This window comes from Labrus bergylta, chromosome 15 (assembly GCF_963930695.1).
Source record: "Labrus bergylta chromosome 15, fLabBer1.1, whole genome shotgun sequence".
NCBI classification, from domain to species: Eukaryota; Metazoa; Chordata; class Actinopteri; order Labriformes; family Labridae; genus Labrus; species Labrus bergylta.
In genome coordinates, this window is record NC_089209.1 from 16,773,192 (window position 1) to 16,800,487 (window position 27,296).

A 27,296-nucleotide genomic window follows, 5' to 3' on the forward strand; every position below is an offset into this window, starting at 1 on the left:
CATTTTAAATGATGTACTTAACAATAAACATTTCATATATTAACAGTTTTTAACAAGAGTATTTTCAAAATTACATCTGTTTGTATGGAAGCCCATTTCGCCAGTAAAAAAAAATAAATGTAAATAATAAAGTCTCATAATTTCAATATTTTTATCTCATTATTTTGACTTATCTCATTATTATGACTTTATATCTCATAATTTTGATTTTATATCTCATTATTTTGACTTTTTATCTCATTATTATGACTTTATATCTCATAATTTCGATTTTATATCTCATAATTTTGACTTTTTAATCTCATAATTTTGATTTTTTATCTCATTATTATGACTTTATATCTCATAATTTTGACTTTATATCTCATAATTTTGACTTTTTAATCTCATAATTTTGACTTTATATCTCATAATTTTGCCTTTATATCTCATAATTTAGATTTTTTAATATCATAATTTTGATTTTTAATCTCATTATTATGACTTTATATCTCATAATTTTGACTTTATAGCTCATAATTTTGATTTTTTAATCTCATAATTTTGACTTTTTATCTCATTATTATGACTTTATATCTCATAATTTTGACTTTATATCTCATAATTTTGACTTTTTATCTCACTATTTTGACTTTATATCTCATAATTTTGACTTATCTCATTATTATGACTTTATTTACTTAATTTTAATTTTTTTTAACTGGCGGAAATGGGCTTCCATACGTTTGTCTACAACTAAATCAGAGAAAAAAAAAGTTTTAGGAATTAAATGATCTTGACAGTAACATACAGTGAAGACGACACCTTTCGCCAGTAGGGGGCTCCATCTCCACCGCCCTACGACGTTGAAGTCAGCTGAGCTACAACAGCCAATCACAGGGCGAAGACGATCTTTGCGTAGTGCCCTGAGAGTTGTCAAGGTTTTTGGTTGTGGAGTATCCGAGAGGGGAGCAAGGGCGGCTACGGTTCTACAATGCCGAATAAATCAAAGAAGGAAAAGGTGAGTTGAAGAGTTGCCAGTAGGCTATGGCGGCTGGACATGAAGTTTTTATTTGGTAGATTTTTTTGTTGTTGCGGTTTTATGAATAAACCGACTTGTTAAGAAGACATAGCAGTCAGTGGCGATGTCCCATCACATCGACTGTTAACGGGTAGCAGCAGTCATCATTAGCTAGTCGCTATCCTGCTGCCAACATGTTAGCACTTATTACGTTTTGCTGCCTTATTAAAATAAAGCGCCCTTGTCCAGAATTATGCTAGGTCAGTAATCTCTGGATGCATGTTTTTTTCTCTGACAACATGTGTGTGCTTTTAATAGTAAATGTTCGCACTTTGCCTGTTATTTAAGCTGAAAGCCGGGGGTCGTGTGAAGTAATGTCCGCTAGCTAACATCAGACTGAGCACTGTATTCAAACAGGAGTGTGAGACTGGGTGGGCAGGTTTGCTATATTTAGCTTTGGATTTTTTTTTTTTTTTTTGCATGGCAGCATTCATTGATGGACTGCTTACGTATGTTGTCAGCCCTCCCATCTGTTTATGTCTGTTTGAATAAAAGTACTTAATCCTTGTGTTTCATTTCAGGAGTCCCCTAAATCTGGCAAAGTGAGTAAGAGTGGAGGACAGGAGAATGAGCATGAGGTAGGCTTACTCTGGACACTTATATAAAAAAAAACTTCATGGGAGACTTTTGGACTATATCTTACACAAATGCCACTGACATTACATCATCTTTGTGTGTGACAGTGAACTGCATTGTTAGTGCAAACTACTGTAAAAGCTCCAGTGTCAATTGCAATGATTCTAGATGAGATATGTGCATAACAATGGTCAGATGTGAGTAGGTAGTGGCTGTGATAGCTGAAATACATTTGTAAATATGATGTAAAACATATTCCAAACAATAGAGTAAAAAAAAATGCACAATCAGTCAGAATTGTGTTAACAGAACTGTGGTGACTTTTTAAGATACAGTGTACTTGCAATTTGTTCATCTCCGATACTGTAAGGATTTCACTAAGTTATAAAGTGATCCCTGTGTGGACTTGTCTGTTGTCCAGTGTTTGAGACAAAGAAAGGAAGTAATACACCTTCAGGCTCCAATATGGTGGGCAGAAATTATCTTATGGAGTAAGGGAGAAAAACCTTGCTTGATTTAGACCTCATGATTCTTTGAAAATACGCACAAATCATCAATCAATCAATCAATCAATTTTTATTAGTATAGCGTCAACTCAAAGAAATTAGTTTTACAAACTGGTCTTTTGATTGCTGCTATTTCAAAATGTAGTGATTTAAAAGGTTATCAAGCTTGACTAAAATAGTTTTACCGCCTAGATGATGGGCAGGGTTAGACCTTGTTATATATATATATATATATGTGTTAGTATACCTGATTCAGTGTATTTTGGAAAGGAATTGCAGGTTTAGGCGTATGATGTACTTCCTTGGTTTAGAGGCCAGTGTGGTGCAAGGCTGTCATTAGTGAAATTGGGACTGACCTTCTTTAAAGCAGAACATCGTAGACAAAATCATTTTGCTGTGGACCTTTGGTTAGTTTCCTCTCCTGATTCTGTTGGAGGGCTGTTTAGTGACAGGATTGGGTTGCACCTGACTCATAGTTGTCCTTCTTGTGACTCAAGCGGCTGTTTGTTGATAACCTGGTGCTAAATTCCTGTAGATGACATTTTGTATGTAGAGTTCACCAGTTTCTTCACCATTTGTACTGCTTACTTGTCATACTCTGCTTGTGAAAATGAAAAGCCTTCATCCCATAGAAATTTACTTTTGTAAATGTTTCTAGTGCTTCTTCTAAAATTTCACAAAACAAAGTAAAACAGCATGGTTTATAAAATATATCCCTATTTTAAAAATGCCAGCTTTTGAGAACTGAGTGCACTCTGCAGTACTTTACTGTTGTCCTGTAATTCAGGTAGAATATTTACTTTATCAATCCCCAGGGATGTATTTTTTTTTCAGCTCCACATTAAACAATTACCTAGCCAGGGACAGGGGTTGCTAATTAGCCACAGCTAGAAACCTTTTTGCATGGCATCTACTTTGTATTTCACATATGAAGCAATGTTCATGGCACGTGTCCCTGTTAAATAAACAAATACAAATATTAACATGTGTAAGAAGATTGCCTTAAAAAATGGGTCTGTGCTACGAATGATTTAACCTCATCACACTGGTGCAGACAGATCCGCTTTTGTGTGTGTGACATCAAGCAATGGCACATGGCTAATGTGCAGTGCATGATAGTTGTAGTCCGTCATATAATTCCCTGCCTGCCTAGAGTCCATAAATCGAATTTATATAGAAAATGTTACACTTATTGAAAATACTTATAATACGTTAAAGTGTGTTGTTTGTGTATCTTATTTGACATTGATGTTGTTTGCCAGCCACAACCTGTTTAAATGATAAACTGCACTACTTGTGGTTGGTTTTTAGAGATGTCACAGATGGTAAATATATCCTGCTACAAGTTTTTGTCTCATGCTTCAAGACTATAGAGCTCAGTGGCACCAGTGCACAACAGTGTGCAGAGCTGCTGAAGAGGAAGAAAATAGCAAGTAGACTGTGGTTTAAGAGACCTTGTGGTGAAAAGAACACAAAGCAACTGACACTGAATAGCTAAAATTTGCAAGCTGCAACATATATTGCTTTCTTGACAATTTTATCAATCTTCAAACACTTAAATCTCAGAGGCCTGATAGACATACTATTGTGGAGAAATGTTGTGGTGCTTTTGCAGTGCCAATGGACTAACCTGGTAACTACCGTTCCACTCTCTTTACTGACACTCTTTTCTGGAACAATGCTAAAATGGTCTCGGAGTATAACCATTTACTAACACCTGGATATGGTCAGACTTGAAAAGGCCAAATAAGTTATCGTTCCACTTCCCAAACTGTTATTCTCAGGGCAGATCAGCTGCCTCAATGACCTGCTGCAGCTCACAGTGTCTAGAGTCCCCATTGACAGTATGTCAGCAGCTAGCTGAGCTTCTGCTCTATCTATTCAGGTTGAATTGGTCTGTGATTTAAAATCATTGTAAAAAAGTGTAATATTCATGGAATTAAAATTACTATGCACGTATAATTTTCTCAGTACATTTTTGCCCAGTCACTAAAGCAAGAGGGAAATCTGTAATGTTGCAGCTCAAACACACACACCAAAATGATAAGCCAGTGCAGTGTGGCTCAGGCGATACACGTTGTTTTGGTCATGTAATAGCGGCAAAGGCATCTGGCCGGCATGAGTCATTACATAACATTATTGCACTGCAAGGTCATGTACCGTTTTTTTTAACAATGTAAAGGTATCACTGAGGTGTATAGCATGGTTTCAAAAACTGTTCTCATGCTTTTCCTCTATTCCAAGATAAATGCTTCTGTTATATTTAACAAGCAGTAAATTAAAGTTAAGTTTATTACCATAAACTTTGCCATCACCATATAGTAACATGATCAAACCTATGAAATAATTTAACACTCTTATTCTTCAGAGAACTGGAGTCTTTCTTTATCAGGGGAAGTCAGATGTATTTTACAGCTGACATGACAGGTGGTTATTTTCGTAGAAATTTAATATTGATGTTTTAATGCCTGGCTGTTAACCATCCGTTTGTTTCAGTGGCTGTAATGCGCTGTCAAATGTGTAAAAAATGCATGGTTGTTAATCTTAAAGCTGAAAGTAAATCATCTTTAATGTATCGTCCAAGATCATGGTTTGTTTGAACCACATGATTTATAAGTAGTTGGATACATGAAGACTTTCCAAATGTGTTTCTGTTCTGCAAAAAATAAGGTGTCAGTCTCTTGCTGGATGATGGCAAGCAATGGCAGCAAGCATGACTGCTGCTGTGTGTTAACAGACATGTAGCAGATGTGCCATTGCACCGAGCTTGTGTTAAAGTGAGAACGCATGACTGCAAGCTGTTGTACTCCCCGCCCTTCCTTTTGTCCCATATCCTTGTTTAGTGTTTGGAGCTAAAGAGAATGTGTATTATATACATGGGTTTCACTTGCTGCCTCGCTAACAAGCAAAGTAGTAAGCTACATTAAAAGCATTTTACTAGAAAATCATAGCGGCCCTGACAGATGTTCCTACTCTGGCATAACAAATTTACAAGAAGAATAGTTAATTCCTTTCACTTGATTACACAATAATGTAATCTAGTTCATTACAGAGGTCGGCTCAGCTTATTTCTCTCTTTAGACAGCTTGCTAGAGGACTGGCTCCTAAGCTCCTCTCTTGCAGTGCTGCAGACTGTGGCCAGCTTTCACTGGGTCTTAAATGAACGTATAACTCCCAAGTGACTCAGACGCACACAGCGCCACAGCTGTATCTGAAGAAGTAAGCTGTGTGACATGTTCATCGGGGGTGTGTTGATGAATAGACTCCAACAGACAGGTGGGACCAGCTATGAGGAACCTGTCACATCCATTAGAGCCAAGGTCATGATAGTTTGGGATTTTGTTTTTGTATTGACTTTTTGTTTTGAATATCAGTGAAGTTGTTATTAATGTTTAATGCTGGTTTTAGTTTAGTTTCAATTAGCTTTTATTTGCCTTTTTTCTCATTCTTTTTTTTTTTTAAAAGAGAATAACCATGATTAGGGCCAACGTCAGGATTATATCCGTCCAGCCCTACAGATGTCTTCTTGGTTTTTTGAGTCTTGTGACACTCAGCTGGGTGGGGTAATTGTGGATAAAAGAGCCCTAAAATGTTGTTTACATTATTAATGTATACACTGTTGCTGTACTTAGGTGTGATGATGTGTTTTATGGCCTTAGTTATATAGTGGAAGACACTTTGCTAATGGCTACTACAGGCACACACTTTTGTCAGACTTCCAAAGAGGTTACTTTGTACTCTGTGTACTCTGTGCACCACATATGCTTGCTTTACCTCAATGTCACTAATGTGTTTTTTTCTTGCCTCAGCAGAGCTCTAACAGGAAGACTAGCAACAGTGTTCCTCCCACCACTCAGCTGCTAAAGGGGAAGCAGCCAGGTTCCCAGACACCTGTCAAAAAGGACAAGAGGCAGAGTTCCTCTCGCTTCAGCTTGAGCAACAACAGGGAGCTGCAGAAACTGCCTGCTTTTAAAGGTATTTACTGGTACAGTGACTACAATCTGTCATCCAATTACAAAATGAGGAATAATGAATCCAAAAAGGTTTTGAAACCTGAATTCAGCACTCCAAAATCACTCTAGTGCTAAAACTAGAACTGCCCCCCTAAAGGTATGTGTGGTAAGGGGATCTCTGTAATCTTGACACAGATAAGTGCAGGCCTCATAGACCTGCATACCTGCATGCACACAGTTATTTACTCACTAAAATATCTATGAACCATCCCTGCTGCATCACTCTTATTTTAATACCAAGCTGAGCATGACATTACGCAATACAAGGAAACAGAGGACGTACATGGCATGGACTTTGTGCTGGATTTTATCCAAGTGTCTATATTTAGTGGTAATCCAGAGATAAAGCTTTAATACCATGGTCCCTGTGTTTCAGGATGTTGCCAGTGACCAGCGATGTCTGGTCACTGCCAACACTGTCACTGGCACTTTAGTCCTTCTCTCTTCCCCTGTGTATAGAAGATACATATGTTTTGTATATTTGCAGATGTTTACGGATGTTTACTTAAATGTTGGCATCAGCTTAGCACCAGCTGGAAATAAAAAGAGGTGACACTGCCAATATCCCTCTGGGTTTATAATCTATGCATGAGACTGTGTATGCATGCATGAATACACCAAACAGTGTTGTCTTTACAATCCTTCAAGTATACTGCATTATGGACTTGCGTGTACCTGTGCAAATTGATACAGAATATAAATACATTTAATATGTCAGACAAATACAATAAAACTCAGTGTTCTCTTGGAAAAAAAGCGCAAAGATTTATTGCAGCAAGTTATGCATTCATCATTTGGCAGGTGCTTCCTGCAGTTTAAATGAGAATTATATATCCTCTTACAAAGAAGGACATTTTTTTTCCGATTTGGATTTTTTTGTGTAACTACTAAGGCAACGACAATCTTATGTGGCTGTAGTGACTTGATTCATTTTCGGTGTCTCTATTGGAGAAAGAGAAGTAGTGCGTGTAGGGGCGGTCTAACAGTGTTTCTGAGTTGTTTTGAGTTGCTGTATGTAATTTGGAAATGATCATTTAAAGAGGGAAGCGGCTCTTTTGTGTGTGAGTGGGATAAGATACTACTTGAGAAAGCCATTTTTTCTTATGAAAGACTTATGTGTCTTCTTAAGGCTTTAAAATTATTTCATTTTCTATTATCAAAAAGTATTGATGTGTCACAAGTTGCTCCTGCTGCTGCTTTGGTGACGTATTAATGTGTTTAGTTAATACTTATGCACACTTTACAAAGCAGCCTCTACCACCAGTGTGTGAATGGGTAGGTGTTACCTGCACTGTAGAAAGTGCAGAAGACTAGACTACCATACAAGCTCAAGTCCATTAGCTTGGCCTGTTTTTTTCCTCCATGCACCTTAACCACCTCTTGATGGAACACATGTCCAAGAGCTGGCCCTGCAAAGCCACAAAGTTGAAGTGTGATTGAAAAGCCTGAGCAAATGCAAGCCTTTCCCACAGACAGGCCCCAAAACCAAGGGTGCTCATTGTTGTGGTCATATTTCACATCACTCGTGCCAAAAAGCACAGAACAACAGTTGTTGCCTCTATATGTGTTCTACTTTAGAGCAGGCGCTATCATGCACAAAGCTTCTATTTCATAGGGTTTGTCACCATCTGGTGGTAAGAGTACCAAATATTTCTATCACTGTTACTACTTCAACTGAAGACTTCAAAGTCCAAAGACAGTCAGGACAGTAATGAAATATACACATCTAATATTTAAGCCATGTGAACTGAATAATAAAATAATACAATGAATACTGTAAAGGGGATTTGCAGAATAAGGAATTATATAGTGCATCTAAGTTCATAAAGGTATTCTTCTAGTTGTCGACACTTGGACTTTAAGAAATTTTGTAATGTTTTATCAGGGTACGACAATGATTTGTTTTTTAAATATTATTTTTGGATGGCAGGTTGTCTGTAATTTGAAAGGTTCAGAGCTCTTTAGCACGTAGGAGGATGAGTCTCTGGCTTGTAACAGGATGATATGTGACAGGATTATGACATATTTCCTGCAGTCCTCTTTAGCTTTGACCTGTTTCTACACCGTGGAGAAAGATATGAAAAAAAAAAATGGTTTAAGGAATATAAAGCACACCCTACATTGAATCCATTTCTACAGACTGTCTCTCTTTTATTGTTTGCTCAGACACTAAGTGTACTGTTGTGTTTACTTAGCATATAAGACAGAGTCTAAGCAAAATATAAACTGAGTTAAACTTGCAATGGTGCCTCTTTGAACATTTCTTGTATGTTTTTCGAACAGTCTGGTTAGAAAATGTCTGACAGCGGGAGTAGTTTAAAGTGACACTGAAACATACAGATATTTATTTAAGTGGCTTGCCTGATATTTAAGCAGGATGCCAAAGGGCAAGGCAGGTTTCAGGGAAGGGTTTCCTCTGCCACCTTCGCAAATGTCAGAGGAAGAGACTGCCACACCACATGAGAACGATTCCCCTTGTCACAAACATCTTGCACAAGCACAGAAACAAAGACGTAGCTCCAAAGGTGTGATCAGGCTGTTGAAGCTGTCGATATCTTTTTTATCAATTGTTAACACAACTCTCATAAGAGTTACTTTAATGAACAACCTTGGTTTGTGCCCACGCTGGATCGTTTTTCACACTTTATTATATTGTCTGATTAGTCAAATTTAACATAACAGTGTAATGAGTGGTTGGTACAGCCTTCAATTTGAAATTGCTGACCTCAGCATACAGACTTGTGGTCATAGGGTTTCATTATAAATAAACAACATTTTTTTTATTGGCTTTCTCCTAAACATTATTCCCAGCATACTTTCAGCCAAGAGTCTGAGCTACTTGGCCTGAAATGTTCAATATTTGTAGGAAAGTAATACAAAGCTGTAAGGCTGCCCCCTTAAAGTCAGGATTCAATGTTAATGATTCACAAGATTTTTACCAGGAGATAATTGCAGAGGTCTACCACTTCTCTAAAGCGACACCTCTGGTGATTATTTCACGTAAACATACTTATTAAAGCAGTTAAACATCAAAATCAGTGTTTCTCCAAACCTTTTCTTAAGTGGAACACAGACACAGGAGACATCAGGAAACACATCGGCAGAGTCTAGGGCTGAGCTGCTGTGGTTTCTGTTTTATCTGCAGAGGTTACCTCCTCTTAAAATAACAGTCCTGGATTTTTTTAAAAAGCAAGTGAAACACTGCATTAAGCAGTTTAATTTAGAAAATCAGCCTGTCCCAACACTCTTTAGAGGCTGTGAGCTAGTCCCCGCCAACCTGTTCCTCTGGCTTAAGCACTCAATCCGATTAAATGATAAAGTCTAAAGTTGTTTTTTCTCATTGAAAAAACTTTGGTAAACTTAGCCTTGAAGGTAAATGTGAGACTTCCCCATATAGGATTTCTAAGTCTGATACAAATCAGCTTCTATTACTTAACTAAATCACAGTCTATTTCTGTAAGAGATATCAGATAATGAGTAGTTTAAGGGTACTGATTGGGCTTTCTTATTATCATTGGGAGTTCCCCAAACCCATTTTAGCAGTAAGTGCTTATTATGGAGAACAGTGACATTGAAGATCAGCAGACCAAGACATAAACCGCTCAGCTGTGTATTTTAGGCTGCCTGGCTGCTGTCAATGATATGGATTTAAAGACAGCTGTGATGAAAACTAGCAGGCGCACTCTCCATCTCTTCCACGACGAGAGTCATGTTGTCCAGCAGGTTCACTCTTTCTGCACGAGCAGGAACAGACACAGCAAAAAACTCAAGGCTCATGAACACATTTGCCAAAGAAAGGTTGAGGGAGCATTTGTAACCAGTGGGTGTGTTAAGTGTTGTCCTGGTCAGAACAACAGATCTACTGATGGGAGAGTTCCCCATGACCAGAGAACAGAGTGATAAAGAGCCCTTTATTTGCTCAGACTGGACCTAGCCAATAAAAAGCCCCACTGTTGCATATGTATGGATCGACCAGACTTCATACTGCAGTTCTGCTCAACTCTTAATTTGGATTTCTGACTAGATCATTGTGCTCATTGCTGACAATTGTCAGGCCTTATATGGAATTGAACAACGATGTACTTTCATTCATATGAAATGTATCAAAGTACAAGTCCTGTATTTGTGTGCAGCTTGTTGGCTGGCTGGTGAGCCCGCTATTCTGATTGTCTGAAGAGCAGCAATTCATTGTTGGGTGGTTGAGTATGACAAGTGAGCTCCTGTATCATACTCAGAATAGCATACTATGACTTTAAACGCACTGCCTTTGCAGTTCAAAATGAATGGAACTAACGATTAAACTGATATCGAAGTTAACGGATTTAAATGAGTAAAATTTTTGATGAACTGTGCCCACCTCTGTGAATTACACTATCTGTGTGTAATAAAGTTGAACTTTTTAGTCTTTGCATATTAATCAAAAAGAGTTAAGACGGTAATGATTGTTGCATAATGACCTTCCTATGTGTGGTTATTAAAGAAAGGCCTCTTATCTAATGTGTAATAGTGCAGAATAACACAGGCATATGACACATTTGAACGTGTTTAACGGAAGAACACATTGCATTGGCATGTTTTTTTTTCATGGTCTTAGTGATTCAAAAGGTGCTTGGTGTTATCATTGTTCCTTTGTAAATATGTATGTATGCCAACAATCCATAATCAGAACGAGTTACTCTGTTTGCTTTATTTGAAGGCTTATTGAATTCATTTGTAACTGTGACTTTAGTGCGTTTAACTGTCTGCCTCACTGTAGATTTGCTCTTTTCCTGCACAGCTACACAGTGCTGCTCACTACATCCTGTGTTGCTCACATTGAGACTTCCTGCCTTCCTGTTTCTCTGTCATATACACCTGGGCTCAGGCTGTGGTCCTGGAGAGCCATCTGTCATGAAAGAGCTCATACACAAAGATAGCACACACAAAGAAGAGGCTGTTAGCTGACTAACAGTTTTAGACAACTGTGACTTAGTTGTCCATAGTTTATAGTTTATGTCTAGTGTTTGTGTTGAATGAATCCTGCAGTTATTTAGCAAAATCATGCCCTGTACTGTGTATGCTTCAGGTTCATGGTTTATGTGTGACATTTAATTGATAAAATGTTTTATCTGACTTGACAGATGTGGCTGCTCTCGCTCCAATCACATCAACAGTCCCTCCCCCTGCCCACCAGCCAATCCCTTCCCTCATGTTTATTTATTGCGACAGCCCGGCCCATGTGATTGCAGCCGGCCAACCGAGCTGCTGCACTGAGCTATGACATCACTAACTAGCTGGTTCCCTCCAGCAGCAGGGGAGCTTCATTTTCTGCTCCGAGTGTTCATGCTAAAATGGAGGCTGTCTGCTTGCCGTAGCCTGGGCTGCCCTCTCCTCCCCTGTCTCCTGCCTTCGCTCTCTGATGTTGGCATGTACTAGAGCTACCAGCGGGATGGTTCTGGATGCACCGAGCTGTAATGGGCCTTTCCAGCCTGTGGCCCTCATGCATTTTAGAGGTGAGAGCAGGAAATTTGCCTCCTCTGCTTTGCTATGTTTATGTGTTTCAAGGGGAGATGGGCAAGAATGTTGTTGTCACTTAGCAACTAAAGCTGCTACTTCAGATTTTGCAGAAGAAAATAATTATGTCAAGGGACTTTCTTTTAAAGTTGCTGCAAGACATTGAGAGCGTTCTACTTCTTTGTGTTGGTGGGAGGAGTATTTTTGGAAGAGGAAGTGGGGGTTTGTGTTTGTATGTCAACAAGGAAGGGTTTCGCCAAGACGTCGCATAGCCTAGCTTCAGTCAGAAAGGGAGGGCCAGAGAGTGAGAAGGAGTGCTACTTTTCAGCCTCCCATCCCCCCATCAAGACTGCTGATGTCACTGGTAGTGAGGTCAAAGCTTGTTGTCAGTTTGTGCATCTGTATTGTATTGTGTATGGGTGTGGGGTCAGCTGACACTCGTGCAAGTTGAAACGTTCTGCATGTTGCTGCTGGTTAGTTATCCTCTAACCACACAAGCGATAAGCTGCAACCTGCAACTTCCCATGCTCAACACGGGAACACAAACTGAGTCTAGATGAAAGTTAGTGTGCCTCTGAAGAGTATTTTAGTGTTATAAATCAAAGGGTAATATTTGTTCATGTATTACCTTGTATAGAAACAGATGTGGCAGTGCACATGTACTTAAATGTTATTATTGCACACAAGTGCTATTTCTGGTGAGATTTTGGTCTTGTGTTGTAGCATGATAGCACACAGTCACTTGTCCTTTCTCAGATGGTATATGTCTGCATGAAAACAGAATATGAACAAACTTTTTGAAACCAGCACCACTTTCTTAATCACATATCAAATAAAAATAACCGGCACTGGACTGTTTCCCTGTGTGCACACAGGAGCCTTCAGATGAGTAAAGGTTATATGCCCATCCATGCAGAGAGGCCTGTGTGTGAAGTCTGCAGTTTCACAGCATGTCCCTTAATATTTTAGGTCTGTTCAGAAACCCTAGTGTTGTTTTGTAACTGGAGCTTGTACAGCTCATTGCAGCAAGGTGCTGATGGTGTGGTTAAAACTATATGGACATTTTGTGGCACTTTAGATGTAACGCCTTGCCTTTGCCCGTTAACGTCAAAACAAAAAAAACATACTATACCCTTTTTGTAGGCCCTGTCTCGGTAAATAAAAGGGAAGGAAATATTAGCAATGATCAGTCACCGAAGGTTGTAGCAAGTTTACCCTAAAAGTGTCATTTTTGCATGTGGCAGCAATTTCATTGTTGTTTCAAAGGAAGTCAGATCAGTGTTGAAACAAAACACATCCCATTAGGTTTCTCCAGGGAAGTCTTAGCCAAAGCTCATGGGTGAAGCACACTGCTAGCTGTTTGTCCTTTGAGGCAATCCTTTAGATTCTGTGTGTGGCTATTAACTTGTAAAGATGGAGTGAAGAATTATACTTATCGTAAAGCTAAATACAGATCAATGTTTTTCAATATGTCTGAATATAGACATAAAATGTTCTGGTATCAGTTGTCTTGACTCTCCGTTCTGCAGTAACTGTACAAGCAAGCCCTAAAGGCACACAGTCAAAGGACAAACTGTACGATGCCTCACCCACCACCTCAGGAAACCCAGGCTATTAAGATATTTTCGGACCGCTTTTTCTTCATGGCCATGTAATAAAGTATATCTTGTTGGAGCCGTATGTAGGCTAAAGCAAAAGAAAGTGCCATTTTCAGGTAGCACACAGGTAGCTGCAGTTCATGTTACACATTGTAATCTGCAGAGCTGCTGTGACTCAGAAACGTGGAGGTGTAGGGAAAGTCCTTGTTGGTTCTATCAGTCCTTGGCTCAGGCTCTAGCCTGTGTGGGAGTGTGCATACGTCTATTCTCTATCTCTTGAAGTGGACTTCCATGAGTGCACAGTAATTACATTTTTACTTCTATCAACTACAATGTTTGTACCGATGACTCCACATACTGTCAAGGCAATTTTCAAAACAAAATGAATTTATACAGATCAAGGATTCCTTGCACAGCATCTTTCTTGCACACTTCTAGTAGGCGGTTAACCGGTATCGATACCAGTGTTATGCCGAGGAGCGCATGCCTGCTGAGAATTGCGTGCACTTCATGGAACAGTATTTAAATGATATAACACTTATTTCTGGGGGCAGATCTGTGATGAGGAAGTATCTGGATGTTGTACTTATTACATTTTATGTGTCCAAATTGTTCAGTGGAGACCCATTTTTGTTAGCCTGCATAAATATGAGCAGTGAGCACTGACATTGTTTGTCTCTAAAGTGTCTGAAGAGGAACTTAAATGGTGGATGCAAAATACACCGGCATAGAAATTGTGTCTGCCATATTTTGCCTCATCCTGCCTGCAGAGAAGACGCTACATTCGATGGGTATAAAGCAAGTGCCGATCGCCCATTAGTTTATTGGTCTTAGTTGGCGATCAAATGCAGATTAACAAAAAATAAAAATTAAAATATGGGTGGCAAGTGTAACTGGGCGGCTGTATACATGGGTGGCATGCACAAGTATAGTCAATGTGTGGGAAACACTGCTATATCTAAATGCACCTAAAAGGGTAAAGAGCAGCATTATTGTATCTATTTATTGCAACATGGTGTTCCATAATGTCATCATGCTACATCCTTTAACTTCATAACCTTTTCTTTATTTAGTCCTATTTGTTTTGGCGTTCATCTTGCTTTATTTTTTTTAACATAACACAAAATAGTTTCAACACAAAAGTGTTGACTGGTTGGTGTTGGGAACTCTCCAGTTGGCATAATCCACGTTGAAATGGTCTGTGTGGCTGACACGTCTCTTGGCCACAGCCTATTGGATTAGCTAATCAGCAGCAGATGATCGCAGTGTAACAACCACAGCCCCCTGCATTCATCTCTGATTAGCAGTGGTCATCCCCCTGGTCCAAAGTCCTGTCTGTGCCTGTGGTTACCATGGTGATGTGCTGTATACCTGTAGATTGTTAATGCAAAGTTAAGTGACTCATAAATCACAGGCTGTGACGAGCAAATGAATGCTTTTACTATAGGCTGGTTATATCTTGAGAATCTGAACAACTCAGGTTACATGATTTTTAAGAAGTATATAAATTGCCATTTGTAGTGCCATCTTGTCTTTTCAAAAGCCCATACATTACAAACACCTGACCCAGAACTATGCAGCCAGTAGTACACATAATATTTTTTTCCCCCTAATGCCTGCAACTGTTTCATGTAGTCTCAGAATAGCTCTTTATCTTGTTTATAAAGAAATACTTGGCCTTGAGCATCTTATGTGTTTGACATATTTTCTGTGTACAAGTTGGGAAAGCCCTTTGGGTCCTTTGGGAACAGACTTGTAACGGTGCCAAAGTGCAGAACAGAACTCCTGGCTGATTCTGTATTTAGCTCCTGAGCTCTCAGCTTCTGGCACAGTCACAGAGAAGTGAGAGGGTTGTTTAAAGGCTGGATATATTTTAAAATGTACAACATGACGTCTTGTCTCAATCTTATTTATATTCCTCTCATTTTATTTCAAATCATGTTTGTTTGTTAGCTTTAATTAATTTCATATTATGCTGAGTATGAGTGTTGTGCATAATTAGAGCTAATCATTGATTAATTGGAAGCAGCTGCTGTTTTGGTGATAATGCTCAACACACAGGCACAGAATGAAGGCTGGCTCTGACAGTGAGTGTGAGGTCTCTACAAAAACGTGTAATGATTTTTAAATTGCAGGTTAATGATTATACACATGCAGGTGTGGCTCAGTAATCCCAGAGGCAGATTTAGAAACTCTGCATCATTGATGCGGTGGTGATGCTGTCAGTGTGAGGTTGAATTATTGATTCATGAAGTCTTTAAATGAAGTGCCTTCATGTCACTACATGAACTCTGAAGTAGCAAATTACAGCTGTACCTGACCTGAATAATGTTGACGATTTGGTTCTCATAGTCACTGAATGCAAGCCAGGAGAGGCAGTAGAAAAATAAATGACAATGATTTTTATTTTGTTGCAAGAATTACTATGGCAACAAACGAATCATCTTTAAACAAATCAATAGTACTTGAGGCCGAGTTGAATTGTGTTCTCTTAACTACTTTTGAATCTTCAAGAATAGACAGCGTCAGGTGCCACCGTGCCACAGCATCAGGCGTGTCGATCGATGTCGAGTTTCATGTTGAGCTCTTTTTTGATTTGAAGTTTTTGTTTATGTCTGGCTGATGTGTTTGTTGTTACATTTTGGCGATAAACAGTTCATCACCACTTCTTTAAGAACAAGAAGAAGAAGAATTACTTTTATTGATCCCCGCAAGAGGAAATTCTGTTTCCAAAGTTACCATAGTTAAGCTTTATTTTTTTATTATAATTTGTTCAGAGTTCAGAGTCAGTGTTTCCCCTACCATTATATTAAGTTTGATAAATGCATGTGATCCAGATGTTGCAAAATGAATGAGTAACCATGTATGAAAATCGTAATCTCAATATCAAACAAAACATATTGTGATTAGGATTTTTGTAATGGAGCAGCCCTCGCTTGTCCATGGCAGTGATTGTGGGATATACTTAGTTTTTTATCATATGTTGAAATTTCCCCCCAAAACAAGGATCATGCTGATGTTGATTCTAACCTCCCTTTCTTGTCTTGTAGATGTTCCCCCGGCAGAGCAGGAGAAGCTGTTCATCCAGAAGTTGCGGCAGTGCTGCGTCCTCTTCGATTTCGTTTCGGACCCACTGAGTGATCTGAAATGGAAGGAGGTGAAACGGGCAGCACTGAGCGAGATGGTGGAGTACATCACCCACAACAGGAATGTCATCACAGAACCCATTTACCCAGAAGTGGTTCACGTGGTCAGTATTTAGAAAGAGTGCATCACACACTTTGATTTTTCATTGACATGCAAAACAAAAAGTCTAATAATCGAAGTATTGACGGTTATTGGTTATGACTTAATACAACCGCGCTAACGACTTGAGTCGGTTTATATCAGGCAATTAGTTTGTTCATGTGGACATGTTTCTGTCCTTCACATGGTGACCTCTTCTGTGTCACAGGCTTTATTCTGCAGTTAGCAAATACAAGTCACAATACATGTAAGTGGTACAATTTTCAAAGTAGTTTGAAAAAGTGAGTTTCAAAAGTAAATCATTGTAATTTCTTGTCTCAATTTTATTTGAACGATTTGAATTTTAAAGTTAATATTCCTCAGTGGTTGAGCCTGATTCTCCCAAATGTGCTTTTCTGGTCACTTTTCAATCCAGTTCTTCCAGCTTTAGTCATCTAAAAAGGAACCACATGTTGACTTTTTTGACTTCTTATTTGACTTGTGCAATTTGTATTATATTGAATGTCGTATTTCAGTGCAGCATGTTCTTTATGTAACACTTTGACGCTCAACAGTGTAAAAAAATAAGGATTTAAAATCATTATGATGATTTAACAAGTCCTGTTCTTTCATATAACTTGTTCTTGTTTCATATAACATATAATTCATTAGCAACATGAATCCCATAATCATGCTAAGCTACTTCAAACATATCTAACATTAGGTAAGTGTAGCACCAATTTCTGTTGTTTAGCTTCATGGAGGGTCACTTAAGTAAGCCCTAAGATGTTCCTAAAGGCGCGGTCACACTGGCCCATCCGTACTGTGCCCAAGCACGCTTCAACCCTAAAGTCTAGTTGACAACCTTCATTATGGAGAAATCCAGAGTTTCATGTCTGTATTTGACTAAAATGACACAATATTAGCCACAAAGTAGCTGTCATGTTCTCTGTGTAGTTCTTTGACGTGCAGACGCGGACTCGACTGCGTCTCTCTCTCTCTCTCTCTCTCTCTCTCTCTCTCTCTCTCTCTCTCTCTCTCTCTCTCCGCCTGTTTGTAAACTGAGCACGCTGCATAATAACATAAAGCGTGCATGTGCTGTATTACGACGTTATGTACAAGAGGTTATCGTGCTTAAGCATGGATAGTCCTGTGTAGTGTGACCGTGGTCTGCGCCGGCCAGTGTGGGAATAGCGCAGTCTCAATCGTGCTTGAGTACGGCACGGTACAGATGGCCTGTGTGACCGCGCCCTAAGTTGTCGCGTCCGACTGTTGTGTTAGGCATTCTAGTGTGTAAGCCTCCATTGTGTGTAACTTAATGCTTGTGACCCCGGAGAACCATCTGACTCGGTAGAATATAGTTATTCTTTTTTTTTTTATTATCCATTAACCTCTATGTAAGGATCTGCTGTTTGTTAAGAAGAGAGATCATTTATTTTTCATGTGGGCTTTATTTTTGTACCATGGGAAGAGAATGTTCTGTGTTTTCTTCTGCAAATAATACTGTAAGTACACATTTAGTGTTTCAATTCACTCCCAAGTTACGTAACAAACACCACTGACCTCAGTTTGAACCCAACGATCTGTGTCAACCAAAGCTAGCTTCACTTTTATCTTTAGAATCATGGCGAAGCATTGCTTATTAAGTGATCCGAGAGGTCATGTATTTAATGTTGATTCACTTTTGTATTTACACCGTTTGTTGTGATCTGCCTGTACAGCATGTGTTGAGCGTTGCCAGGTTTGCTTTCCCGAGCCAAATTAAAAAGCTTTGATGTGAATCAAAGGCCTGCCTCAATGCCACATGGTAAACTGCAGATGATCAAGGTGCAAATGTACTCCCATTCTCCTCATCCTGCCTTTATTTGATCAGTACAGCAGAAAATGCAACAGAGCTGCTAAATCAGCATGAAAATATACTCCTATTCCTTGCAGCTCCTTTCCCCGACCCCCTTAAAGACAAAGACGCTTTGAAGTCCACTGATGCTTTCATCATCAAAGTACGAAGATGGACACAACAAACTCCTTTAGAGCATAAAGAGTGTATTCTTATGTTAAGACTGTACTTATCATTTTCTCCCATAAGCCCTCGTTTGGTGCCTTAGCGTTAAAGCTTTAGGACAGTGTTTTGGATGGTTGTGCTACAAGTCTTATTGTCTGGTGGGAAGTAAGAACAGGTTTCTGCCAAGAACATAAACATGATGGTGAAAGAGTGACTTTTTGCTCTCTGGTGGGAGTTTCTAGCTGAAGAAGGAAGATGAGTTGATTTCCAGTTTGTGGAATGATATTGGCAGTGAAAAGACTCAGACAAGCAAAAGGGAAGGGTATAGTCAGCCACTAATAAGTTCAAACTTTTAAAATGAAACATTTCCCAGGTAGCATTGATTAGGAAGATGAGTAAATTGAATTTTTACTCAGGTTGACAAATTGTTTCCATTGACTTAGATTGTGGAAGACCTTTGGGAAATTAGTGGCGTACTTGAAATCATTATTAGGTCAAGTTATGTGAAAAGAATGTTTCTTTCTCAGAAGCATAAAAAGGCAGTAGGGCTACGTCCCATAGAGCCAGAGTTTGTTTTACCCTGTATTGATAGTGTGATCTGTAGAGTAAGACAGACAGCATATCCCAGGTTATTTTGAGGCGTGTCAAAGATGTAGCAAAAAAACTGGTTTTCCTCTTTTTTTTTTAAACTCCCTAACAACTTCTTCTTGTTTGTTTGAGTAATATTGTTTAAGATTGTGAACAACCTTGTTTTAGTGTTTCGTCGTGCACTTTAACAACACGCTCTCTGCCTTAACTACCGTTGTAGAAAAAACAACAACAAACTGATTGAAATCCTCCTGCGTCTCGTGTGAGATCATTCTACTTTTCTCCGTTTCATTTAAGCGTGTCATTCAGGTATCAGCTGGTGGTTAGGGGTGACAACAATCATAAATGAATCCTCAGTAATGTAACAGCCTGCTGCAGTCTGTATCCGTAAACTTAAACTCTGTTACAGAGCTTGCTATTCAAATACTGTGGCTGATATATTTCTGAGCTCATTCATCATGTTTACTGTTGGAGCTGTCAGAACTGATTAACAAGCAAACGTTTACCCGTTGGTTGTCCAGTGACAAACTGAAGAACAAGAGTTAATATTTACGAGAGTGTGGAGAAAGCAGTTGTTTTTCACCTTGTTGTTGCAGTTAAAAAGGCCGGTCAGTACAGAGTGTTTACTGTTACTCACAGTTGTTCTACTTACCGAGCTTCCTGTGTCACTTTAAAAAATGATCCAATATCCTCTGCTTCCAGCATGTGCATTCAGCTTCTTAGAGTCATGACTTCTTCAGATGTCTTGTATAAACTCTGCAGCAACATGTCAGCATATTTGTTAAAAAATATGTGATCCAAACGTCGACTGAAGTGTTATTGTATTTCATGATTTATTTTAATCATAGTACTACACTTATGTAGTCTTCCAACCACTTAAAGTGCTTTTCACTACGTCAGCATGAACCCATTCAGTCACATTGATGCACTTTTGACTGTGCTGTAGAAGGATAATAACGATTAAACATTATCAGTTTTGGACTGGAAGAGCCTGAGAGCGATGCTGATGCAGACCTAGTCTGCCTCCTGAGCCCCAGCTGCCCCATACTCACCCTGGTTAATGTGGAAACACAAATTGAATTGATAAAAACTGCACCTTGAATGGATGGTAGAGGCCAACAATTGCAGCATGGAAATGTTTGTTTTCTCCAAGAAAACAGCTTTAACTGATGAATTGTTTATTGAAATATTTTGCTGTAGATAACTTACATCTTATGGATTCATTTGTTGCATCTCTAAATTGAAATGTGTTTCAGTAGCTTAAATGATGACTCTTTTCCAGTGTACTCTTGAGCTGACCTACATTTTTCTCTCTTACTTGTTCCCAGTTTCTAGTGAATATGTTCAGGACGTTGCCGCCATCATCAAACCCCACGGGTGCAGAGTTTGACCCAGAGGAGGACGAGCCCACGCTAGAGGCTGCATGGCCTCATCTACAGGTACACCGCTCACACACAGATTCTATAAACCAGCAAGAACGAAAAGAACTCCTTCTGTTGTGCTCAAGACATTTAACCTCTGCTCCTCTGTTCACAGCTCGTCTATGAATTCTTCCTACGGTTCTTAGAGTCTCCGGACTTTCAGCCAAACATAGCCAAAAAGTATATCGACCAGAAGTTTGTAATGCAGGTGAGGCCACGTTGAAAACAATGGGTCGCTTGATTCTCTTTGAATAGATGTTTATGTTTGGTCGTTTGTTGAAGTCGCTCCATGGCGTCTCAGGAACCTCTTTTTTTTTTTTTTATTCACAGCTCTTAGATCTGTTTGACAGTGAAGACCCAAGGGAAAGAGATTTTTTAAAGACCACTCTACATCGCATCTATGGAAAGTTCCTGGGCCTTCGAGCGTACATTAGGAAACAGATAAATAACATATTTTATAGGTGAGTGATTACGTTGGCTACTCTTGTGTGGTGTTTGTAAGTAATGGAGTAATTTTTGTTCAATGTACCACCATGATGCATCACTTTGTCTTTATTTTTCAGCTTCATTTATGAGACTGAACATCATAATGGAATAGCAGAATTACTGGAAATATTAGGCAGGTAAGATGTTTTAGAACAGCGCAGGAATCAAGCTTTTCTGACATTTGTGGTTCACAGAATACATGGTTGGTTTACTTCCAATTATGCGTTTAACTGAACAACCTAAATGTTTACAATCATGTTTATTTCAGGCTCCACGCAGTATGACTTTTTCTCACAATGACTACCATGTTTCCTCTTGCAGCATAATCAATGGATTTGCATTACCACTAAAAGAAGAGCACAAGATATTCCTTCTCAAAGTTCTACTGCCTCTACACAAAGTCAAGTCTCTCAGTGTATATCACCCACAGGTAACGACTTCGTCAGGCTTCAGTCACTTGAGCACAGAACAGCGGTTTTCTTAGAAGTGGTAACATCAGGTTGTTTTTCTCTCTGCAGTTGGCCTACTGTGTGGTTCAGTTCTTAGAAAAGGATAGCACCCTCACAGAACCGGTAAGACAGAATGTATTAATGATGTTATGTTGTTAAAGTTGTTTATGGAATTATCCTCCAACATCCTGTCTGCTCCAGATTAGTTAACTGACTCTATGAACCCAACAACTCTGTCTGCAAAACCCTAGTTTCTGACATTTTCTTCCTGGTCTCATTTCAAATTAGATTCCCCCAGTACACTTTTATAATTTAAGAATAAGGTCTTTGAGATAACGTGTTTGTATAATTTTGAAGTTTGAGGAAAGAGCAGGGAATCACATATCGTAGTTATTAAGAAAAGAAAGATCCAATTGGAAAGGGAAAATAGGATGTAAACCATTTGGCTTTATATGGATCTTTTCAAATGCCTCCTCCTGTTGTACTTCAGCGACAGATTATTAGTTAGGCAGATCAGCTTTCCACACATCCTGCTTCTCTTTATTAAGTATCCTGAATTTTTTTCTGCAGACCGTGATGGCTTTGTTAAAGTATTGGCCAAAGACCCACAGTCCAAAAGAGGTGATGTTCCTCAATGAGCTGGAGGAGATCCTGGACGTCATCGAACCCACAGAGTTTGTCAAAGTCATGGAGCCTCTCTTCAGGCAGCTGGCCAAGTGTGTGTCCAGCCCGCACTTTCAGGTCTGACTTTAATCCCAGTCCATGTATAATATTGTTTAGTATGTTTCTGTTATGCATGTGACCTTGTTGTGAACACGGTTTTGTGACATTAGGTGGCAGAACGGGCCCTGTACTACTGGAACAACGAGTACATCATGAGCCTGATCAGCGACAATGCCGCCAAGATCCTGCCCATCATGTTCCCCTCCCTCTACCGCAACTCCAAGACCCACTGGAACAAGTGAGTTAGCACTCAGGCAATCCCTCATCGTCTATCTCTGCTATCTGCCTCATAGTGGGAGGTTTTAAACCATATAGGTACATTTCAGTGACCCTGTAATCTCTGTCTGTAGGACGATCCATGGTTTGATCTACAACGCTCTCAAACTCTTTATGGAGATGAACCAGAAGCTGTTTGATGACTGCACCCAACAATTCAGAGCCGAGAAGAGCAAGTAAGTCACCAGTGAGACGTCACACACGGCTTTTCTGGTCTATTACAGGATACAAAGAAAATATTTAGACATTATTACAGTGGGAAAACATGGCTAAGTTGGATAGCAGGACAGAAAGTAAACTCAACCATAAACTTGTGATTTGTGACATCAGTGTATTTTATTGTATTTACCCCTCCATGATGCCTTCTCTAATGAATCGCTGTGGGTTGTTTGTTGTCTCAGAGAGAAGGCCAAATGGAAAGAGAGAGAGGAAGCGTGGCTGAAGATTGAGAACCTTGCAAAATCAAACCCACAGGTGAGAAAAGAGCTGTCACTTCATAATGTGTAAATTCTGCATACACATATTTTATGGGCAGATGATGTATTCCAAAATGGCCTCTGTACAATTTCACTCAGAGTTTGCAACATACACCTTTATAGCCAACAAAGGTAGAGCTGAAGAATCTTCATGAATGTAGATGCTGGAATAAGAGCAAAGTGGCTTTAAGTTCCTCAAAATGTATCGGAATGTAAATCAATATAAATTTTAGAGTTGGTTTTAGATGTAGGGCCTGTGTCCGTTACTGCTGCTTTTTACGCTGGCATCACTCACAACCTCAGTTTCAGAGGGCTTCTCACCAACGCCTATTGTTGCTAGGTTACAAAACTTAACCTCTATTTCCCCCAGTAATGACCGTGAGGTGTGTATTAGATAGCTCTGTGTGCTAAAAGGTGTAACATGTAAGAGATCCCGAGTGGAGAGGAGACAACTCTCTTCAGTGTTTTTGAATTTGGACAGCAGTAACCATTATAAACTCTAGATGTCAGAGTATGGCACATATGGCTCAACAATGTCAAGAAATGACTGTAGACCTGGACATTGCACCCTTGAGAAGGTTGAGTCAGACTAGCGTCTCCTCTGCCATTGTTTTTGACAAAGCTGATATCAGAAGCCCCCCTCCCCCTCGATTGTGATTTGTCGCTACGGAGAAGCAACATTGACGAGCGAGGCACTGAACTACATTGGTTTTGTATTTAAAATGGGCGTGTCGTCTTGTTTATCTCAGTGATGTAATGCCTCCTCTTCTCCTCTCTCTGCACAGTTTCTGATATACATCGACTCTATGGGTCCAGACGGTCCAATAGATATGGAGACAGATGGGCCGCTGCTTGATGATGTCAACCTCCTCAAGAAAACCGTAGAAGAAGAAGCCACACAGGTCAGGAATGAAGAATCAGAGTAGCCTTGATGTGTAAGGCAAGGATTTGTGGATGTGCATTTGTCCACTGTTGTTTACTGTAAGTTTTGAGTAACACGCCTATAATTTTCTACTTGCATGTCTTTTCTGGCTAACACTAATAAGGAGGTCTTTTCAGTCGATCTATAACTATCAAACCTGATCAAAACATTGTGAACTTGGCCAGCAGTGGCATTACATGAAATTAATCATTATAGAAATGATTACATAAAACATTAAAAGACATACAGGTCTGGTGGATAAAAGATTCAAAGCCTGCCTAATTGCACAACTTAATTCTCTTGTCAAAACTTGCTGTTTTTTTATGTGCAGGTTTTCTCACTTCGAGCCTGTTCATTTTACTTGCAAATAGCTGAACTGTGTGTGAAAACCAGAAGTAATGTGTGCATGCATACCTGGCCAATAAAGCTTCTTCTAATACTGAACACAATCTGAAATAGGCCGACTTACACACCTTCTATTTCTGATGAGTTAGATCATCTCTAAGTGAAACTTGTGATTAAAAAAAAATTAATTAAATTTGTATCAAGCCTGAACTTTAACATTCAAGGCCATCTCACTGTTTGCTTCACTCTGTCTCATAAAGCATTTCTTTTGGAAGTATGATTTCAAAAGTAACTGAACTGTTGAGAAAAGTTATTTGCCTTCAAATTATTCTGCCGCCTTTGCAAGTCACGCTCTTTTCAATCATAGGAAAGTATTATAATGCTTGCTTATGTTGGCATTTATCTTATCATACTAAATTTAGTTTATCATGTACACTTGTCTCCACATGTTCAGATTCAAAAAGATCAGCGAAGAGAACGCCCGTTGGTGCGGAGGAAATCAGAACTCCCCAGGGACATCTGCACTGTCACAGCACTGGAGTTGCACAGGAGGGCTGAGGAGATGTTGACAACGCATGATGGCCACTAGGAGGCCAGCCGAGATCCACCCTAAACCAGCAGCAACAGCATCCACAGAAGAACCACAGGCCCACAGAGGCCAGCACAACAACACATCTCTGGTATCTCAGTCCAGACCAGCACAAACCCAGAACTGAACTGCCCCAGCTCCACATGACACAGAAAATGTCTACAGTTACACAGCTTAGCCTGCTGGGCTACATCAGGACAAAAGGTGCTGGATGGTCAAGACCGCCACATGCACCAGGCTCTGAACTTCACCCAAGATACTGTAGTCTTGTCATCTCTCTTTTTCTCCCTCGTTTCTCTTTATTTCCTATCCTCTTAACTTGTTGTGTTTTTTCGGCGGTGCTATGCTGCCTCCTTCTGGTCATTTCTCTCAGGTGTTCTGTTATTTGTGTGTGAGTGTGTGTGGGAGCGGTCTTCTCCTCTTGCCTCTTCTTTATAAATGTCATGTGCTTGTTTGTATAATATAAACTCCCTTCACTGAGGACATCTTTGGTTTAACCTGTATTTAAAAAAATATCTATATAGAAAATATCAGTTTTTTTCTATATATTACAAATCAGCTATTTTCTCATGACATTGGAACAGGACAGGTGTTTATATTTTTCCCCTACATGCTATATTTGAAGCTATTCTTAGCTCAGACACCCCTCCTATCCATAAAACATTTCTGTTTGAAATTGTCTTTATTTCACAGCTAATTTGTCCATTAGCTGTGAAGATTTATTGATCATTCTGTGAATCAGAACAGGGCGGTCTTCTGGATTAAAAGTGTTCATCAAGGAGTGCTGGTTGATTTTTATTCCTATTTAAAAGTCTAGCTGAATGCCAACATCTGTCATTAGTTCAGTCCCTTTTCTGAAAAACAAAACATGTTTCTTGTGTAGGCAATAAGTTCAAACAGGTAGCAGTGAGTGTCGGCAGCTTGAATGGTTCCATGGTTTGTTATTTCAAGTGTAGATTAGTCACCTGGATGGGTCCACGCTGTTACACGGGCCAGACAAACGGGGCAGAAACTGCTGGAATTGATCGCTTTCTTTTCTTCTCAAGCAAGCAAGACCCTTTTATTTATAAAACACTTGTTGGGGGATTTGACTGCTTATTACATGAGGTGTGTTTGGTTTGAAGAGGTCAAACATGAGCCTTGCTTTTTCACAGTGCCTTTTATAGTCTAAGGGGAAAATTGCTCAACTGAGAATCGAGTAGCAGCATGAGCTAAAATGCCAGATCATTAATAAAAAAAAAAAAAGGAACATTTGTTTCAAGAAACACGTCTGGGTAATGCTCAAAAGAAGAAAAGCAGAGTGGTCGCCCTAAACCCCTTCAGCAATGAAGCACTTCCTGAAAAAACTTGAAAGAAAATAGAAACGCAATTTAAAAAAACAACAAAAAAAAAAACAGAAAAACACCTTGTAAAAGAATTGAAATCCTTGATGCTGTCTGTTGTTGTGTGCGGCGGGGTCACCTCCTTTGGGTGCCTGTCGATAAGAGCTAGCCTCCACAGGAGAGGAAATCACCTCCCATTGTGACTTTCCCCATTCTGTGCCCCCCCCCCCCCCCCCTCCACTGCCCCATTCCCCTTTATATTTGTGACATAGTTCGACCACCTCTGCCATGACCTGCACTCTGGCTGTGAAGCCAAGTGGTTCAGTGAAATCCTACTCCTCCTCCCCCCCCCCTCCCGTAGGGCTTGTTCTGTGGACATCTGTTTGATCTGCTTCTGGATGCTTGCGATTTCTTTTTTGTTGTTGTTGTGATTTTATTCTTCCTTTGCCTGTAGAAGCTCTCATCAGTGTTTCAACTGAATGTGCAAATTGTAAATAATAATACTACTGCTGTCACGATGTTACGTTTTCGCCACGTTTGTCTTGAAGAGCAACATTCACCGAAGGATTTCACAAAAACCCTCATCCCCTCCTTACCCTGGTTTTTGATGAAAAGAAAGAGAATGATTCTGCATCCTGAGTGTGTTACTTGTCACACAGGAGTGTCCCATTGGTGACTGTTGTTCTTCTTGAAATGGCTTTAATATTGGCTTCGTTGGAGCTCTCTTCATCTTACATAAGCTTTGTTTTCTTTGTAAAAAAAAAAAAAAAACAAGAAGCATTTTAGTATCAGCTCATACTAAAAGGCTTCATCTATTGTACATATAAAGTACTTTAATGTTATGTTATAACTATTATTGAATGGTAGATTTCATATTTTGTACCAAATACTCTGTGTACAGAATACAGAGGATATTAGCTACTGGAGACACACTTGGTATGTGGCACAGACTTCAATACATGGGACAGTCTCCGTTTAGAAACCAACTAGAATTTGGATAGTTTTTTTTATTTTTATTAATCTATTTGTAATCTGGCCTCTTCTCCGTTATTTTGTTTTCCATCTTCAGACGTGTTAAGTTTCTACATACATGAGCTTTTTATGTGTGCTTTTATCCAAATATCCAGTGGTGTACATCTATCTATATACAGCAAATAAAGAGAACATGTGAGTTTTATATTTTCATCCTAAGAAAACTGTTCGGTGAGTTGTCATTTGTGCCCTCC

General features: G+C 39.4%; 1 protein-coding gene across 5 annotated transcripts; it reads left to right on the forward strand.

The window, feature by feature from the left end:
* The first annotated feature begins 912 nt into the window (after positions 1-912).
* On the forward strand, positions 913-27,266 carry LOC109982924 (serine/threonine-protein phosphatase 2A 56 kDa regulatory subunit gamma isoform). 5 transcript variants are annotated; one of them, XR_002277945.3, is made up of 16 exons: positions 913-1,000; positions 1,582-1,638; positions 5,952-6,117; positions 16,297-16,496; positions 20,390-20,500; positions 20,598-20,690; positions 20,813-20,943; positions 21,046-21,105; positions 21,290-21,398; positions 21,487-21,540; positions 21,988-22,158; positions 22,251-22,378; positions 22,491-22,592; positions 22,818-22,890; positions 23,678-23,873; positions 24,614-24,753. XR_002277945.3 is itself a non-coding variant. In XM_020632393.3 (16 exons), the coding sequence occupies exons 1-16, from the start codon at positions 974-976 to the stop codon at positions 24,746-24,748; spliced, it is 1,734 nt and encodes a 577-aa protein (XP_020488049.1). In that variant the 5' UTR covers positions 913-973; the 3' UTR covers positions 24,749-27,266. The 5 variants fall into 5 exon arrangements, 4 of the variants coding, with proteins under 4 accessions (XP_020488049.1, XP_020488050.1, XP_065819748.1 ...); XM_020632393.3 differs by having other exon boundaries at positions 23,678-23,794; positions 24,614-27,266; XM_020632394.3 differs by having other exon boundaries at positions 5,955-6,117; positions 23,678-23,794; positions 24,614-27,266.
* Positions 27,267-27,296: the final 30 nt, after the last annotated feature.